We start from the raw sequence: 19,462 nt of genomic DNA on the forward strand, positions 1-19,462 counted from the left end.
ATTTTTCTTAATTATTTTTTCGATCTTTATATTCAAATAGTTTTTATAATTAAATTTTTTTAATGAATATTTCTTTTAATTAGATTTAATTAAATTTATTATGTTTTTAGTTAATCCTTATTTAAGCAAACAAAGCTGGAGCAAGTAAGAAGGGTTTGAACTTTTTCTATAAAAAAAATTAATTAACTTTAATTGAACTTTATTCAATTTCACTTTTCTAATTTTTTCATTAAAAATTTTATGTAACTATGAATTTCTTTTAATTTTGTACTTTTAATAATTATACTTTTTAATTAAGGCTTACTTAAAAATTTATCGCTTATAAAAATTTATGTATGTAAATGCGTATAAAAAATACACTGAATGAGCAAAAGTTCAAACAAAAAATATAGTCGAATATACTTTGATAAATTAATAATTAATTTTTTAAATTATTATTAATTTTTTAAATAAAAAAATATATATTAAATTTTACCATATATTTTTGTATTACGGGAAAGGTTCTAAATTTTTTTGTTGCTGTTTTTAAGCAGAATATCTACGTAATATTGTTTGAAATTTCTTAGTATTTCTCAGTATTTTTCATTTTACAATAATAAATTTTGGAAAAAATCGCATTTTTACTTAAAAAAACAAGAAAAAAGTTTTGAATCTCTGGATGTTATCTGGTGCAAATTATTTGCTAACGAACGATCCTTGACTTTTTGATTTCAGATGATCCCACACCAAGTTATTAGTACAGTTTATTTTAATAAGGAAAATTCACAAAAACATACGTGTTTTTAATAATTTAATACAATTCTTTAAAAAAAATATTTAAATTTTTATAATTAAATAACAATATTATTTTTATAATTTTTTAATTTTTATTTACTTAAATTTTGTTTTTAATTTTAATTTTTTATCAGTTTTAATTGAATTTAATGAAGAGAATTTACAAAAACATACGTGTTCTTGCACAAAAAATAAATAAAACTTGTATCTGAATTAATTTTAATCATCTTCTTTATCTAATTTTTATAATGTTTTTATAATTTATTATAATTTTTAACTTTAATTCAATAAAACTAATATTCTTTGAAAATATGTGATTGTACATTTTTTTTTTTAATTTTTATAGTTTATTTACAATATTATTTTTTATAATTTTTTATATTTTTTTAATTTTAATTTTTTTAAATAATTTTATTTTTTCATATAATTTCAATTTATAATATTTTTAAATTTTTTTCAATTTTTATAATTTTTGTTTAATTTTAATTTTATAATTTTAATAATTTTTGTTTCATTTTTTATATATTTTAATAATTTTAATTTTTATAATTTTTTTTAATAATTTTAATTCTTTTCTTTTGTTTATGAAGTAATTTTTTTATTAATATTTACAACAATTTTAATTTTTTATGAAATGTATTATATTTTTTCTCTCAGCATCCTCTCAATTTTAATTTCGTTATTTAACCGCATGAAATCATGTAATGTTAATAGCTACAGGTGTAGGCTACATTCATAAAATATGCCTAAACGCAAACATACATAAATACATATAAACCTATATATGTATGCACATACATACATATCTGCACGTAAAAACACGCCGATTTGGCCAAGTGCCGTCAAAAAGTGTAACACACGGCGAAATATGTAAATAAGTTTTAATAATAAAGTTTATCGCTTTTGTTCTCACTTTGCGCGCTTACAAAGCGGCTACACGCATATGGGAAGCTGCCCAGGCGCAGCTACATATATTTCTGCTACTCTTATTAATATCTTTAAAACTATTAATGTTGTTGTTGTCGCTGTTGTATTTGCTGTCGCCATTAATGTTGTTGTTATGCTTGTGGTTAAGAGCGTTTAATATCCGTACGAAAAACATTAACGTTTTCGATTAATGCCGATGCCGATGAGCATATTTACATGCACTTGGACACGCTCGCATACACACACATACATATATATATGTATGATATACACATGGTATTGGCGAAGTCACCCAAACCAACCGTCCAACCGTTGCTCTTCTTCTTGCGAGCAGTCAGTCAACTACTCGCTGGTCCGTCTCGTCCGTCGAATGTCGAATGCGATTTTTTATCGACTGTGACGGTGTGCAAACACATAAAATTCCGCATTTAAATTCCCGACTGACAGACATGCCGTGCCACAAAATGACGCATACATGCCTACAACACAAGTGTATATACATATGTGTGTGTGTGTGTGTGATAGGTTGCAAATGCAGAAATTTATGTTCCTTACATTATAGCGCTGAAGTTGCGCCTCCTTATCAGGTGAGTGCGCCGCGTAGACACAAACACATCTACATACATGCATATATGTATGTAAATATGTATACATACACACATACACATATTGGCCATCCAACTGTTTTCTGGCCTCTGCTGGTGCTCATATCATCTATGTGTGCGTTGTTGTTGTTGCTGTTGCGCAAGTCGCCAATCAAGCGACCCACCCAGCCGGCCAACCAACTCAAGTCAACTCAAGCGTAGTGAAAAAACAACAACAACAACAAAAATCGAAAACAAATCGCGACGACAGCCGAAACATTAAATGGCAAACATTAAAACGCTAAACACCGTTGAATGGTCGCATGCTCCACCTTGTTCCCCACAAGCACACAAACACATACACAGACGTATATACACATGGACACACGCATGGACGCGTTGCGGCAAGTCCTTCGGGCAGCTGGCCCACTTCGCCGCAGCTGGGCGGCCAAACATGCACTGCCTGTCATTTACTAAGTGCTGTTGTTGTTGTTATTGGCTTCGGTTTACAGCTTGGTCTTGGTCTAGCGCTGCTGCCAGCCACCTCGTGTGCCTCCTAACCCCCACCACCACGACTCAGTCCCTTAACAGGCGCTGGACAGCCGTTGGCCGCGAGCACACCTGTGTACGCCGGCGTCTGTGTGTGTATGTGTTGGTGGGCATGTGCGTGTGACTAATACGTAAGCGTAAAACGTAACCAAATGCCATTTTTGCGATATTAATGAAATAAATGTCCAGGCGCGCGTACCGTTGGCCTGACCCGCCTTCGGTCTGCAGGCCCTCAGCGGTGCATTATGGCGGCCGAAGCGGTGGCCAGTGATGCACTTGTATGATGTATGTATGTATGTGTAAATGTAAATTCATTAGCAATATAATATTTCTGGGTTTCGATTTGTTTGTGTTGTTGTTTTTTCATAATTTGTTCAGTCTCCCTTGCTTGTCTTGTTCTTCTTCTAGTTCTCGACTTGTTTTGCACATTTACACGTGTCTGTGTGTAAGCACGTGTAACTTTGCGAAAATTGTTGTTGTTGCTGTTTTTTATTATAACATGCTGCACAGTAAGTAATTGTAGTTGTTGTTATTTTTATATTGTGGTTGTTGTTGTTGCAGTCATAGTGCTTGTTGACGTTGTCGTTGGCTTTTGCAATGTAAACACAAACAAATTAAATGCATTCTTCAAAATTGCTGTTACATACATACGCATGCACTGTTATATTTATGAAAATGCATATGTTTGTATGTGTATGTATGTATATTTGTAAGCACGCGAAAAATGTAATGCGAAAAAGTGTAAAACAAACATAGACAAAAGCGAAGTGCAGACAAAAATAGCGAAAATGCTAAAATATTAAATAACCACACACGTACATAGCAATACTTAAATACTTACAAACATGTATTAAAATTGTAATGAAATATTTTTATTTTGCTTTTGGCTGCAATGTCTTGCTTTGTTGTTGTTGTGTGTAACAACCAACAGCAGTGTCAAGTTAAATGTTTTCTTGCCGTTTTACAATTGAAAGGAAGGTGGACTTATGCTTGGTGGAAATTATATGTACAGTAATGTGCAAAATATAGGCAGTATTTTCTTTTAATTATGATGATATAAAATTTATTTGGTAGACAAAATCAAAAATAAAACGAAATAAAATAACAATAATAAGTTGAAAAAAATAAATAATAAAAATTAAGTATAAAATATAAAATAAAAAATTTAAAAAAATAAAATAAATTTAAAAAATATATAAATAAAAGTAAAAAAAAATATATGAAATAAATATAAAAAAAATAAAAAACTATTAAATAAATAATTGAAATAAAAAGGAATTTCAATATAAATTCTTAAAAGCCAAACAATAATTAAATAATAGATATGTATAGTTAAAAAAAAATTTTAATATAAAAATGTAAAGTAAAAAATGTATATGAAAATATTTAAATAATAATAAAATAAAAAAAATCAATAATAATCTAAAAAATTAAACAATAATATAAAATGAAAATATAATTAAAATTAAATAAAAGTTAGATAATCAAACAGTACTCAACAATAATAAAAAAAATAATAATAATAATAATTAAAAAACAATAATTAATAATAAAAAAAATTAAAAATAATAAATAAAAAAATAAAATTTCAAATGCCATAATAAAAAGATATTAATTAAATATAAAAACTATATGGAAGAAATAGTAAAAAAATATTAATAAACAATGATATAAACAAAACATTAAAAACTCAACAAAAAGCAATTGAACGACTGTCAAAGTAAAAAAATTACAGTAAAAAAGTTAATTAAAAATAGTTTAACAATTAATAAAAATAACGAATTAAAATTTTACAATGAGTCAAATAAAAATATGTATGTTACTATTTTTTCTTTTAATTATAATTATTTGTGATTTACATGTTTTCTAAATACATATAAATTGTTTATTACACCAACAAATATGATAAATTAATACAAATAAATATATTTAGTAAAATAAATAATTAAAATAAAATCTATATCAAAATATAAAAACATAACAATATAAAAATAATAAACATAATAAACATAAAAAATAAAAAAAAATTAAAAAATTATTAAAATATATTATTTAAAAAAAAAAATCACAAAACAACAACTAAAATTTAAAACACATTTCTAAATTTAAACAAAAGGTGAAAATTTACATACATACATATGTATATAAAAAATTATAAAAATATATGAAAATAAATATGAAAAAATATGGAAAAATATAAAAAAATATAAAAAAATAAAATAAAAAATATAAAAAAATAAATTAAAAAAAAAAAAAAAATAAAAAAAAAAAAACAAAAAATTAAAAATTAAAAAAAAATTAATTGAAAAAAATCGTAACAATAATGTATTAAGATATAATAAAATAAAAATATAAAAAAACACAAAACAAATTTTAACTGCTAACAAAAAAATTGTTCAAATTTTGCACACTACTGTACACATAATTGTTTTTTGCTCTATTCTAACACCCCTGCTGGCGTGAGTGCATTGACTAAATGACGGAAACCTAAACCTGCTCAGTGGCCGTGTGCAGCGGACGCACTTGTAGGCTTTCATTTACGATGTGTGATATTTTTTTTCTTCTTGAAGAAACTATGAATGTCGCGTCGCCGGTGAAAAATAATATTTTAATATTATTTGTATATTTATAAATGCAAGATATGCAGCTACATACATACATATATTTTCAGTTGTATGGACTTATGCGCACTTATTTTGCTGCTATAAAATATGGCAGCAAAATTTATATATTGAAGGAGGAACTGTCGAGACTGTAAGACATTATTAAATTAGTTGAGTGAGGTTGTTGCTTGAGGTTGTTGCTTCAGGTTGAGACATGTGTTAGCAAAGTGTTCGCTTGTAAGTTGAAAAGGTATTTTTTAATTGAATTAATTTTATTTATGTGGCAAAATGCATTTACGATAGTAATACTTGTAGATAAGTTAATTATGTAATATAATAAATTAATTTAAGGATTTTTAAGGATGAAAATGTCAGAAATAAATATGTATGTATGCTTTGAAAAATAAGATTTAAAATAAATTAATTAATTTAAAAAAAAAAAGAATATAAATGGTAGGTTAAGTTGCAATCCATAGTGTAGCACAACACGACATAACATAGCATAAATAATATAATATAACATAGCCTAATTTAATCTAACTTAGCTTACCTTAACATCACTTAACATAGCATACTTAACTTCACTTAACGTAACGTAACTTAACTGAACGTAACATAGCGTAACTTAACAAAAAATATAATATAACACCACTTCATCTAACTGAACTTAACGTAACATAATGTAACTTAGCATAACAATAAATTAAATATAACACAAGATAACTATCTAACTTAACTTAACCTTACTTATCTTAACGTAACATAACATAACTTAACCTATCAACATATATTTAAAAGACAAATTACATATCATACACAAAAAGCACAGCTGAATTCATTCCTGTATACACCTCAGCCACATCCTCGCTCTATGGCACATACCATACTACATGTGAACATAAACATAGTTTACGTCCCTACACAGACACATTAACATAATACAAATGTGTTCGAAATAAAATTTTTCATTTCACTTTTTTCGGTTTTGACATGACAACTTAATGGATTTTAATCTGTCACAAAGTTCAGTGACGGCAACTTGACGTTATTGTGACGCCTTGAAAGCAAGGAGCACAACGCCGAGTTAGTGACTAAGTATATGGAACCCGCCATATCCGTCAAACTAGTAAATAGAAAATCAAAAAGACACCCAACTACTTGCGCCAATAGATAGTTGATGCTCGAGACGCTAGGGAGCAGTCAATCCGACATACTTTCACAGCCATTGAAAACTGTGACGTTGAAAATTCGCTCCGCCGCTCGCCGATTGCCATCCGAAACCGAACACACCAGACACCTTACTAGGCGCTGCACAACAACAGCAACGGCAATAAGAAATCCTTTACAAATGCGGGAGGGTGCTAAGCAGTTCGAACTGCGGGGAGCGTGGAGCGGCTAAATGAGTGCCAGACAGTCAGTCGGAATGCCGTGACTAGAAGAAAGATCGCCCTGCTGTTGTTGGTGGCGCATAGCCGTACAATTTGCGTTGATTGATTATGAGCGCGAGAATTCACAGGAAAATTTCACTAAAATAACAAACAAGCGCGATGCACACATTCAAACTCATTCACACATATGTATGTATGTACAACCATCAACGGTCTGACTTGGATGTGTCTGTTGCATGCATGAAGTTTTTTTTGTTGTATCTCATGAAACAAAATCAATTTGATATTTTCAGAAAATAGAAATAATTAAAGGAAAATCATCAACGCTGCCGTGTGTGTGTGGTGGTTTTTAATTGAAATATGTCAATCACTGCTTGAGAGTGGAAGCGTCTACACTTTTTTCGTATGCTTAGGAGTATATTATATCTAATAATGTGGGTGATATTGCGGTCAGCTGATGAAATAATTATATTTTTTGAATTGAATTTTAAATTAGTGAGACAATCTTCTTGATGTGACTTTGAAAATTATTTTTTACTAGCGGGAATATAATTAAGAAATATAAAATGTAGGATATGGAAATTAAAAAGGTTTGTATTTAAATATTTTAAATCGTAGACGAAAATATGTGTAAAAATAAATTGACATAAAAATATCTATAAAAAATTTTGCAGAAACTCGCCTATTGGAACAAATTAGTTAACCAAACAAAAAATGTTACAAATTTTTAAGAATATTTTCGGGTATTTTGTCCTACCACCACCTCTTGATTATGAATCAATAAGACCCTCGTAAATCGACCAGTCCCTTTGAGCCAGCCACAACTTGGTTGAGTGCTCTAATTCTGCTTCGCCGAAGCCTATTTCTAGCGAAAGTTGGACAATGGAATAGAAGTGTCCAACACGCCATCCTCCAAACAACCGATCAAATCTACTTGTATGTTATTAAAAAAATTGTTTTTTTATTTATTGAAGTTATCTATTTTTTCATGATTATTTTATTATTTTTGATTATTATTCTAATCTCTTTTTAATTAGTTTTTTTTCTTGTAATACAGTTTTTAATTATTATTTTATTTTTTAAACGTTTTTTGCTTTACTAATATATTCATTTTTTTACTATTATATTTATTAATATTATTTATTATTTATAATTTTTAGTTTTTTATTTTTTTATTATTATTATTTTTTATATTAATTTTTTAGTTTTTCATGATTATTTTTGTATTTTTTGATTTAATTTTTTAATCATCGATTTTTGTTATTATTTTATTTAATTGTATTATTTTTTTAAATATTTTTTTTTGTTTGTAGTTCTTTTTTTATATTATTTATTTTTTTATTGCTATATTTATTTATTTATATATTTTTTATTATTTTTGTTATAGTTTTTTATACTACTATTAATTTTTTATTTTTTTATTTTCATTTATGTTTTTGTTTAATAGAAACTGTTGTTATTGCATTTTCTAATAATTTTCTAATTATTTGTTTAAAAAAATTGAAAAAAAAACAACTAAGAAGAAGCAAATTTAATTTTTATATATTTAAAAGGTAATTGCATATTTTTAATTTTAGCGCATTTTAAATTTTTTATAAATAAGTTTCTATAAACGATTTTTATTGGATAAATGGTTTTATAAAAAAATTTTAATTTTAATTATTTTTTTATTTTTCCCAATTATAAATCAAGTTCTCATATTTAAAAATAAAATATTATTTTATTTATGAATTATTATTTTATTTATGAATTTTCGATTTTATTTCGAATTTTCGAATATTTTGTATTTTTCAATTTTTATGATTTGTTTTTATTTTTAAACTTATAATTAATTTTGAGTAATTTTTGAATTTCATTTTAATTTTTTCCAATCATAAATCAAGTTTTCATTTTAATTAACTAAAATCTTATTTTATTTTGAATTTTCGAGTTTTTTGTATTTTTAAATTTTTAGTTTTTCGCACTTTCGATTTTTTTAATATTTTTTTTAATTAATGTATTTTTTTTAACAAATTTAAAGAAGATTTTTATATAAAAATATTAAGTTAAATTTTTATATATTTTTTAAAATTTTTATACCTTAATTGCATAAAATTTATTTTTTTTGCACATTCGAATTTGTTAAGATTTTTTTTTTACTTTTTGGATTTTATTTTTAATTGTTTTCAGTAATAAACGAAAATTTCATTTTTAAAATTGTTTATTTTATTTCTTATGTTTTTATTTATTTATTTTATTTGTATTTATTATTTTATTTTTATTTTAATTATTTTATTTATTTTCTTATATTTTTTATGTATTCACGATATTTTTAGTATTCTCAAACTTTTGGCGTTCCCTTTCATTTTTATCTCTATTATTGGATAAATTTTTAATTTTAATTTTTTTCTTATCTCTTTCTGTATTTTAGAACTTTTTAAAATTATTTTGTTCTATTTTATTCAATTATGAATCAATTTCTTATTTAAAAAAAATACCCCCATTTTAATATTATTGATTTCTAACACATCATATGTGAGCTGCCCACATTGGATCCGATAACTATGTTTCGAAGCGACCGCAGACTTCATTTGCATAAAATTGTATGCATATATCCTATATATTTCATATTTTAATTTTTATTTTGTGCATAATTCTCATTTTTCTAATCAATACTTCTTTTTAAATATTTTTCGTTAATTCTTCATTGTTCCCTAAAATCAATAGCGCCTCATTAACATACCTTACATTGTAATATCGTAAACCAGATTATAATCGAAGGAATGTGTAATCTGTACTCACCTCTCTTTTGCATGAATGAAAATAAGTCATCCAGAAATTCTTTTCTTTTCGGATCATCGTTGATCTCGTAAAGCTGCAAATAGAAAAAGAAGCAAAAAGAAAAGTAATGAATTATAAATGACTTGTATTGTGCAAGGACAGATTATAAAAGGGCTGTAAAAAAAGTAGCAATCAACAAAAGCAAATGACGACACGGCAAAAACAAGCGTTAAATATCATCTTGACCTCAAAGGTCAAAATTAGCACATCAAGAGGGGGCACAACAATGAACTCTACTTGGCACCGCAAAATACCGCAGAGGCGCACACACTCATCGCCAATGTAATGCGCATTAACGAACAGTTAGAATACCATACGTATTATATACATACATATGTATGTATGTGAATAAAAAGGTGCCTCAAGCGCGCAGGGGGTATAAATATTGCATGCTACCCCTATTTGCTACAAGTTGCAAGTACCAACTTAACAACAATAACGTTCACGCCTTTTTTGGCTTGTGCTGCCAGCCAACTCAATCGAATTTTCATTTAAAAAATTTTATACCAGGATCTCCGTGCCTCGTGCACCTAAGCAGCCACACCTGAGGTGTTGCTTACAACCGACCAGCCAGCCAATCCGTCAACCCCAATAGCAACAGAAACAAGGAAATATGAAAGCAAATGCTGTGATAATGCGCAAAGAGTGGAAAAAGGTTACAACAACAATGCGATCAAACAAGAACAACAATCTGCAAGCGCACGTGACCTTCCTTATCTGAAATCCAATTGCCCTTGTGTGTTCCTCGCCGCTCTTATAATCTCCCCTGTATATCCGAAGCATCCCTGCAGGAGCGCAAGCCTTGGTAAATGGTTGGGCAACTTTTTTTTTTGAAATTTTCCGCCATAACACGCAAGAGCCCCTCACCTATGTGTTCGCCTTTCATTCTTCCATTCATCGTTTCTTGTTTTTTTTCATTTATTTAACATTTCCAATATCCTTTGGGGTAGCCGGAACACCTATCATCTTTTCATATATGTGTTTGTATTTGTACTCTATGATTGCCCAATATTGTGATAGAATTTGAAGTGGCGGAAAAAAATGTGCGAACAAACAAAAGTTTATTGATTGCTGTACTCAAGCGTTTGTTGTTGCATTGCATGGATGTTTTGTTGCATTTCATACCTGTGCTGTTGCATATCGCGTATTGGAGGGGCCCATTAGGTTTTGTATAGACATGTAAGCGCTACCGAAATGTCGGCATTCAAGCAGTAATAATCTTGTAATCATTATTAGCTTGACATTTTGTGGGGCAAGAGAGGCGTTATAAATAACATGCGCCTAATTAGTGAGAACAGCATAAGAGTGTGAGAGGAAACCCAGAGTAATTACTATTAGAGTATAAGAATAAAGTATAAGAATCGAAGAGAAATAAAAATTCGAAAATGTGAAGGGAGTTGATAAATTTGAGGAATAAAATAAAGTTATTATCTAACGGCAAATAAGAATTGGGAAATAAGATTTAAAAAATAAGTGATTAACGTTTTGAAATATTTTTAATTTTTTGGAATATTAAGATGTTTCAAAAGTGTATATTTTTGCATTTCAAAAAACGAATTTCTCATATATTATATAACGAATGATTAGATATTGAAAATATTCACCGAATTGTCTAAAATCATCTGGCAAATAGTTTCGGAGATAGGAGCATACATATGTACATATGTATATATTTGTAAGAATTTTCAACTTAGTATAGTGAGTTTCTGTGTAGACACTGTTTTCAGAGTCCGTGAAGAAAATTTCTCCGAAACCGCTGCATCGATCAACTTGAAAATTTCACACGACCATCTTGGATATGTTTGTACTTTCAGATTATAATCGTAGAAATAAGAATTGTGATATAAAATTCGATTTTTAACGCACTCTGAAGTGCAAACTTTTTCCCAAAATCTATTCTTTTCCTTGGGAAACCGTTCTTCCACATTTTTACCTATATTCATCTATTGTTATACTTTTTATGGGTTTTTTTGGGGGGTTTTGGATTTGATACGATTTTTAGTAACAAATGCTTCCTCATCGCACTTTTCCTGGGTGCTCCTCTAGATCGGCCAAATTATCAAGAGAATTCAAAATTTTGAAAAAATTGTAATCACTGATTATTAAAGTATATTAAATGCCGTAAAATTAGATTACTTTTATTTAAAAATATAAAAAATGGTAATTTAATTGGAAGACGCTTAAAAACAATATTTAAAGAATTATGCTTATGACAATTAAGTTTAAGCTTTTTTTCTAAGAAATCATATGGTATACATATTGTCTTGCCAAAAGCCGACGGCAGCTAAATTGAATGTGTAACTAGTGACATTGCTTTATAAATTTAGAAAATTATTAAATTTGCCGACGGTGTAACGTCGTTATATATTTGCCAGCAAGCAATAAAATATTGCGCAATAAATTTTCAAAAATAAAAACATGTATGTACATACATATTACAATTATATAAAATATTGAGGTTTTAATTGCCACAAATACCAATACAATAAATTATTGCACAATAAATTTTCAAAAAAATAAATTATAATTATATACATACATATACATTTACATTTTATTATTATAACAAATATTTTTTTTAAATTATTGTGCAATATTTTAAATAAACTTGCACAATAAATGTTAAAAAAAAATTATAATATACATTCTTATAATTACATTTTATTATAATATACTATATACATATTTTTTTAATTTATTGCGCAATATTTTTTTGCATTGATATTTATGGTATAATAATTACTTTTAAATTTCAAAATTCCAAATATAAATTTTTCTATATTATTTTTAAGCGTTGTGAATAATTTCTGAATATATTGAAGCTACAGGAATATTTTTATAAAAATAGCTGTTACAATTTAATGAAATTAGGAGAGAGTAGGTAAAGATAGTTGGTATATACTGAAGATTCATAAAATCGTGTTGTAACCAATAGTCATAAAGACAAAGGATTAAAAAAATTTTTACTTAAATATTGAAAACAATATCTCTGTATATATATATGTACATATGTACATACTTAATTTTGTATTTGTATTATTTTTTGGCTCTTTTAGTGAGAGTAAGAGGAAATATGATTTACGGCCTCCACAAATTTTTCTTTGCTATTCTGTTATCCGCTTCCTTCATATTTTATTAACTAATACAGTTTACAGCCGTCTAAGTGAGAACATAGAAACAGAAAACGCTATATTTTTTATTTTTTTAGTTTTTGGTACATTTTTTGAATTTTATTTTAAAACTCTTACGGAAAACATTTGTACTACGATTTGTAGTTTTAGTTTTCGAAACAATGTGTTTTGAAACATAAATAAGTTTATTTTTTGAAGAAAATTATCAATATAAAAATTTATTTGATGATTATTTAATATTATTTTATGACTCTTCAAATTTTTATTTTATGAGCGATTTTGGTACATCTTAAAGCATATACAGACAATGGTGTGTAACTGTATGTTATGCTTTAATAGTTCTCCTTCTAATAATCTAATAATTCTCTCTTCTTCGTTTTTCATCTTTCATACACAGGTACGGTACTAAGTGCACATACACACGCACTTTATGAAAAACAAGACTACCTAAACTCTTCAAGGCCGCTAAGGTAAGTCAAGATTCTAAAAATTTCACGAAAAGTAAAGGTTGAAGATATAATATTTTCAAGCTGAAAACGAGCTAATATGATATTTTTTATAACTTTCCTTACATCAGAAATTTTATTCTTTTTCTAAAGACTTAATTTTTTATATTTTAGTTTTGTAAAATTAGTAGTGAATTTTTAAACCTCATCATGAATTTCCATAAACGAACCTATTTCGTAAAACTAGTTCTGAATTTTTTAATTTAATTAAAAAATAAAAAATATGCTTCTTCTTCTTTACTGGCTTCAATCATTAGAGTACCGAATTTAAACCCGAAAATTAAAAGTTTAGAAGTTGTATTTAAGGGTTAAGGCATCGTTTGCCTGTACTTTTCCATATACGAATGCCCAGCTTTGTAGCTATCATGAAAAACAGTTACCTCTCAGCTTTGATTTGCTTTTATGTGCATTTCATTACACGTTATAATTTGGATTAAAACTGCAATTTTTCGACTTTTCACTAATACGAATTTTACGAAATTTCAATTATAAAAATGTAACATAATTATTTTAATTATAATAAAGGAAATTTTACAAAATTTTATTTGAAAAAATTTACAAAATTGATTATTAATATTAATTTTAAAAGAATTTACAAAATTGATTTTAATATTAATTATGAAAATTACAAAATTTAATTAAGAAATTTAAATTTTATGATTTTAATTATAAAATCACAAAATTGATTTTAATTATAAAATCACAAAATTACAAAATTTACAATTTGATTTAAAAAATGTATAAAATTGAAATTGAAAAATTTACAAAGTTGATTTTAATCATAAAAATTTTACAATCATAAAAAAATTACAAAAATTTGATTACAAAATTTTTTCAACATTTTATTGATTAAGAATTGATTTATTTATAATTATAAAATTTTTTAATTAAAAAATTAAAATACTTGGTCCGCTATAAAATTTACCTCTTGTATTTGATCCTCTGAAATCAGCATTTTGTTGGGTTTCATAAACAATCAAGCAAACTTTGTTAAGACTTTGCTCTACACTGCTAAACACATACACAAACAAGCACGTGCTACTGCCGTTAGACGCTTGATAAATTGTTTTTTATAATTATTTTGTTCAAAATTTCTTTTTTAATTATTTTTCACAAAATTGTTTTATTTTTGGTTTATAAATTTTTTAAACTATCTGTGCTAATAGCTTGTCACTTACAAACACACAAATTTATTATTATTAAATTATTTATTTTTAATGTCAATTAACACTGCACCAAAATTATTTGAAAATTCTGTCTATGAACCGCACTTGAATTTCAAGATTTGTCTTAATTTGCTATAAATGTACTCATCAACTAATATTATGAACACATTAACACACACTAATAAAAACCGAGGAAGCCAGCATTCACGAAGTGTTCGCCTCGATTCCCACTTTCCGACTGTCCGTGCTACCGTGTAAAATCTATCAAATCGAATTAAAGCGACAAATTGATGAGTTTTGATATACACACGAAATCACACGAGTGATTGCGATGACGATGCTGCGATATCAAAGGTCGTCAATCAACTGAATGCACTGCAAGATGCACATTATAAAATAACAATCATAAACGCACACAGCCACGCAAACAAGCAGGCAGAAGACAAACACAATTACAGCAATAAATCCACACATACACTCACACGTACGAAAAGAAGACGCAAAGAAGGCATGTAGGCAGATCAATACAGCGCGCAGACCATTCATCGAAATATCTAAGTGAGGGACATCAAACGCCGAAAATGGTTGAATGGCTGCACACACAAACACACGCATGCATATTCATGAATATATAAAGATATATAGAAGCGGTAAAGAGCGACACTTCTGGAAAATGACCTGATAATGCGGCATGCATAAGCAATAAAAATGAAGGAAGGCCAGCGGCGCACAGCCCACGGCAAAGGCGGACACAGCGCTGCAGCCGCAGCTAACGGACGCGACGACTGCGACTGCGACGACTGCGACTGCGACGCCAAAGATGCCGAAGAAATCAAGCAATGAATGAAACCTGTTTGCATCACAAGCAATTGCATGAGTGTATGTATGTGTGTGTATATGTGCATGACTGCGGGAGAGGCGAAGACACGCAGTGAGAGCTGCGACCGCTGCTGCTCTTCAATTCGAATTATTCGATTTTAATTGTGCGAACGAGTGCAAACATGTATGCATGTGTATGTGTGTGTGTCATTAGTTTATTTGTGGGTAAACGAGCAGCATGTGAGCCAATTCGTGCGATGATATAAGGGTAATAAAATCGTGCGATAGACCAATCAAAATGCGCTGCGATAGAGAGTTGCTCACATACATACATACATACTTACATACATTTTTATATACTATACATGTATTTTTATATACTATTTTTACATATCTATACATTTCTATAGATGCATATACTTATTTTTTTATGTAAGACCGAAATTGTGTTGCATATAAAGACCGCTGCGGACAATCTTAGGCCCCGTTTGATTTGATTATTCACCTACCTAGCCGAAGTAGCACGACAAGCTAGCATGTGTGAGTGAAATAGCGCTAAATAAACGAATGCGCTGACAATCTCTAAATAGATACGAACTCTACATACAAATATGCCTGTATAAATGCATATGTACATATTTATATAAAACGCACATATGCGTACACATACATATGTACATACACATAACTATTCTAAGCTGCTGTTCAAATTAATATTCTAATTCCTGGAAGTGGCAATCATAGTCGACAAGACAACACCGTCTTCTAGGCGGAAACAAAATTACTCCTACACACACACATACACGCACGCAAATGCATGCCGTTACACAAAATTTTAATTTCTATGCACTTTATGACCATATCCATACTACATACATACATAAACACTTATACTAACACACACACACACATGTAAGTAACTGCATATTTGGGTTTTAGCACAACAATCTAAGGGTCCGACGAGCTCAGCTTAGCACAACTCAACTTGAGATTAATTTATTGCTGACCCAAGGCGCAAAGGACGCGGCAAGACAATGTGCAATGGCAGGCTACTTGGCTCAAGCAAACAATGCACTACCAAAAATATCAATTTCATTGCAATTGCAATAACAATAACCTTTAAATATCCATACACTATATCTTACATATATTAAAATCTGCTTATTTATACATATGTATGTATGTATGTCAACATCTACATCTAAGTAGTAACTCACTTGGCTGCAAATGCCTTCAAGGCTTCGCAAATGCATTGCGCTGCCTTATTCTCGTTGCATATTATGCACTCTTGCACACATACATACATACATTTAGGTATATGCATATAATTACAACTAACTAACGAACTAAGTCCTGCAATGCCACTCGTCACCACTAATCTCTGATTTCACAGTTTTTTTCCATTCGCCTTATTTTTGCCATATTCAGTGTAGGTCCTTCTGCATTTCCCTTGCTCGAGCATTGTTTGGCCACCTTTAAATTCATATTTTCGACGCCGAAATTGTTGTCTGTAAAAATAATCACTACATTTTGTTGTTGCTGTAGCGTTGTTAGTATGTCTCTTGGCTGGCGATTTAAATAGTTTGTACTTTATGGTAGCCAAGGAGGACAAAAGCATACACACACTGGTAAATATGTAGTATGCTTGTATAAATATGGGTTCTAAATTGATTTTCGCCTTTTGTTTTCATTCCACGAATATTTTATAAAACGAAATGAAACCTTTTTCTTGCTATATTAGTCAAGAATAAATAAAATAAAAACAAATTTAGAGAGGCCTTGTTAGGAGCAGCGACTAGCCAACAGTCGGTATATATTTTTTTTTAAAGAGAAATTAAGTAATATATCCACACTTTGGTCTACTACATTTCAGTGCCTTTCATGAAGTTGATATAAAACAAGTAAGGAAAACCTAAGTTCGGCTGCAACCGCACATTTCATACTCTCGCAACTGGCAAGGATTAAAGCCAGGGAAATACCTTAAGGTGCCATGTCAACTAGAAGATCGGAACCTAAGAAATTTTATATACATATGTATGTATACTCTATATAACACACTGACCGAGAAATAAGGCTAGAAAACCGAAAATTATTATAAGTAGTATATGGGAGTTTGGGTAGTATCGACCCGATTTTATCTAGTAACTGAAATCATGCAACATACTATGTTCCCTGGTAATTATTAAGATACCTCACATTCAATCAGCAATAATATGGAGTAAGGTCAGCCGAATGTTCGAAAATCCTGATATTAGTTATTTGGGGACAAGATCAAGTTTTCGCCCAGTTTTATTTCTTTTAGGCACAAAGATATACTTTTATGAGAAAAACATGTTCTTTAATTTTCATTGAGATAACCCAAATATTGACCGATATATCCAACATAAAGTCAACTAGAAGTTCGAAAATCTTTATATTAGGTATACGAGTATAGGGGCTCAGGGGAGCATTGACCCGATTCAACCCATTTTTGATACACAGCGTAACCATTGTCAATTAAGGATACTGTCTGCACTTGAATTGCATATCTTACAGGTTGACCGATATTTGCGGTAAAAAGTCAACTATATGTACATACATACATAGGTACTGAGTTCCAAATATTCGGGGCTTGAACAGTTTTATTTGGATTTGGACAATTTTTGGTCGTAAGGTGGCATACTTTAAAGGTATTATTCGTGCATAGTTTTATTCCATTATATTAATTGCTTCTTGATTTGTAGACAGGAAAGTGAAAAAATCAAATGGAATTTAAAATTATATTATATGGGAAGTAGGCGTGATATGTGCATGTGGGGAGTGAGTGGGTTTATAATTCGAATTTATCCATTTTGAAACTGTAGGTAGGAATTCTTATACGTTAACCCTACGAACTCAAGTTCAAACTACCAAGTTTTCCTGCTTGTTGAGCAAGTTAGGAATTGACTACACCGAAACTCATCTATATCTATAACATATTGTCGATTTAACATCTACAACTAGCCGGAGGTACATAAATTCCCTCTTTTTCGGATGCTGGTTGTAGGCTAGTTCGTATACCTCACGGTTGCAAAGGATGTCCTGTAATACTTTGCAGGTTTACCGTAAAATAGACTGTTAGATCCACCAAGCGATTATGTAATTCCTTCACTATCTTTGGTGAAGCTATAGAAGACTTTAGTAATGTCAAAAACGCTTGAATAACTTTATTTATTCCATGTCGTCAGCACATTCCTTGTCGGAACAAGAAGGCTTCTGGTAGTGAGAACACGATTCTGGTGTATTATTTTACTGAAAAGAACCACCTCTCACTTGTTTATCTAGTTAGAACCTAGACGTATAGTTAACTTATTCCGATATCCCTGTCTACCTTAACCCTTTCGCACTCTTCTCTATAAGCAAAGACACTATTGGGGACCGCATTTAAGTTTTATTTTACTGGATTTCGAAAATCCGTGGTACTGGGTAGAAACGGTAACTTAATAAGTATCCTATAGTGCCTCTTATTAAAGACGTATGTATGTATAATAGGAAGGATACACTCAGCATCATCCTAATGCACATACATATGTGCATATGTACTATATGCTTATTTTCTAAATTTACGGCCAGCGCTGACTTAAAGCAATTTTCATTTAATTTGTTTTTTGATATTTATTAATAGAAACCGGCAATATACTTTCGACTAAATGCAAGTATCTGACTGCATTAACACAATGCCTCAACTCAAATTTCAAAAAATATGTTTCTGTAGTGGCCGCAACTAATTAATTAGTTTTCGAAATTTATCCGAATCTGCATTTCGTATAGATATCCTATAAAAATATTGAAATATTACATCTAAAGCAATTTGTTTTTGTGAGTTTATGTTTGCTAGAATCGCAGCATACATGTGTGATACATATGGCAACACTTCATTCCGCACTTTTTCGAAATTTTATAAATTATTCGACTTTCTAACGCCTTAGGTGGTCAGATAAGAGAAAGTAAATGGGTGTATGGAAAATTGACTCCATATAAGGAGACATACTATATACATACATACATACATATGTATAACTGTATGTAGTATATATGTATTTTGAAAAAAAAAACAAAAAAAACGTTACAATTTCAAATAATTGGGAACCACATAGGCGAAGACATCGAAAAAGTAGTTAAAATTATACTTTTATATTTTTTGTGCTAGAAATATTATTATTAGAAATAAAAAGAT

The 19,462-nt window shown here is 29.1% G+C and overlaps 1 protein-coding gene across 2 annotated transcripts in view; it reads right to left on the reverse strand.

The window, feature by feature from the left end:
• The window catches only part of LOC120771766 (protein dead ringer), an 82,688-nt gene that overhangs the window by 20,617 nt on the left and 42,609 nt on the right, over positions 1 to 19,462 (reverse strand). For both annotated transcript variants that reach the window (XM_040099950.1, XM_040099951.1), the window contains exon 6: positions 9,607 to 9,679. In XM_040099950.1, coding sequence (XP_039955884.1) covers positions 9,607 to 9,679 — 73 coding nt within the window. The remainder of the gene's footprint in view (positions 1 to 9,606; positions 9,680 to 19,462) is intronic.

The sequence above is a fragment of the Bactrocera tryoni genome, chromosome 3 (assembly GCF_016617805.1).
Source record: "Bactrocera tryoni isolate S06 chromosome 3, CSIRO_BtryS06_freeze2, whole genome shotgun sequence".
Lineage (NCBI taxonomy): Eukaryota > Metazoa > Arthropoda > Insecta > Diptera > Tephritidae > Bactrocera > Bactrocera tryoni.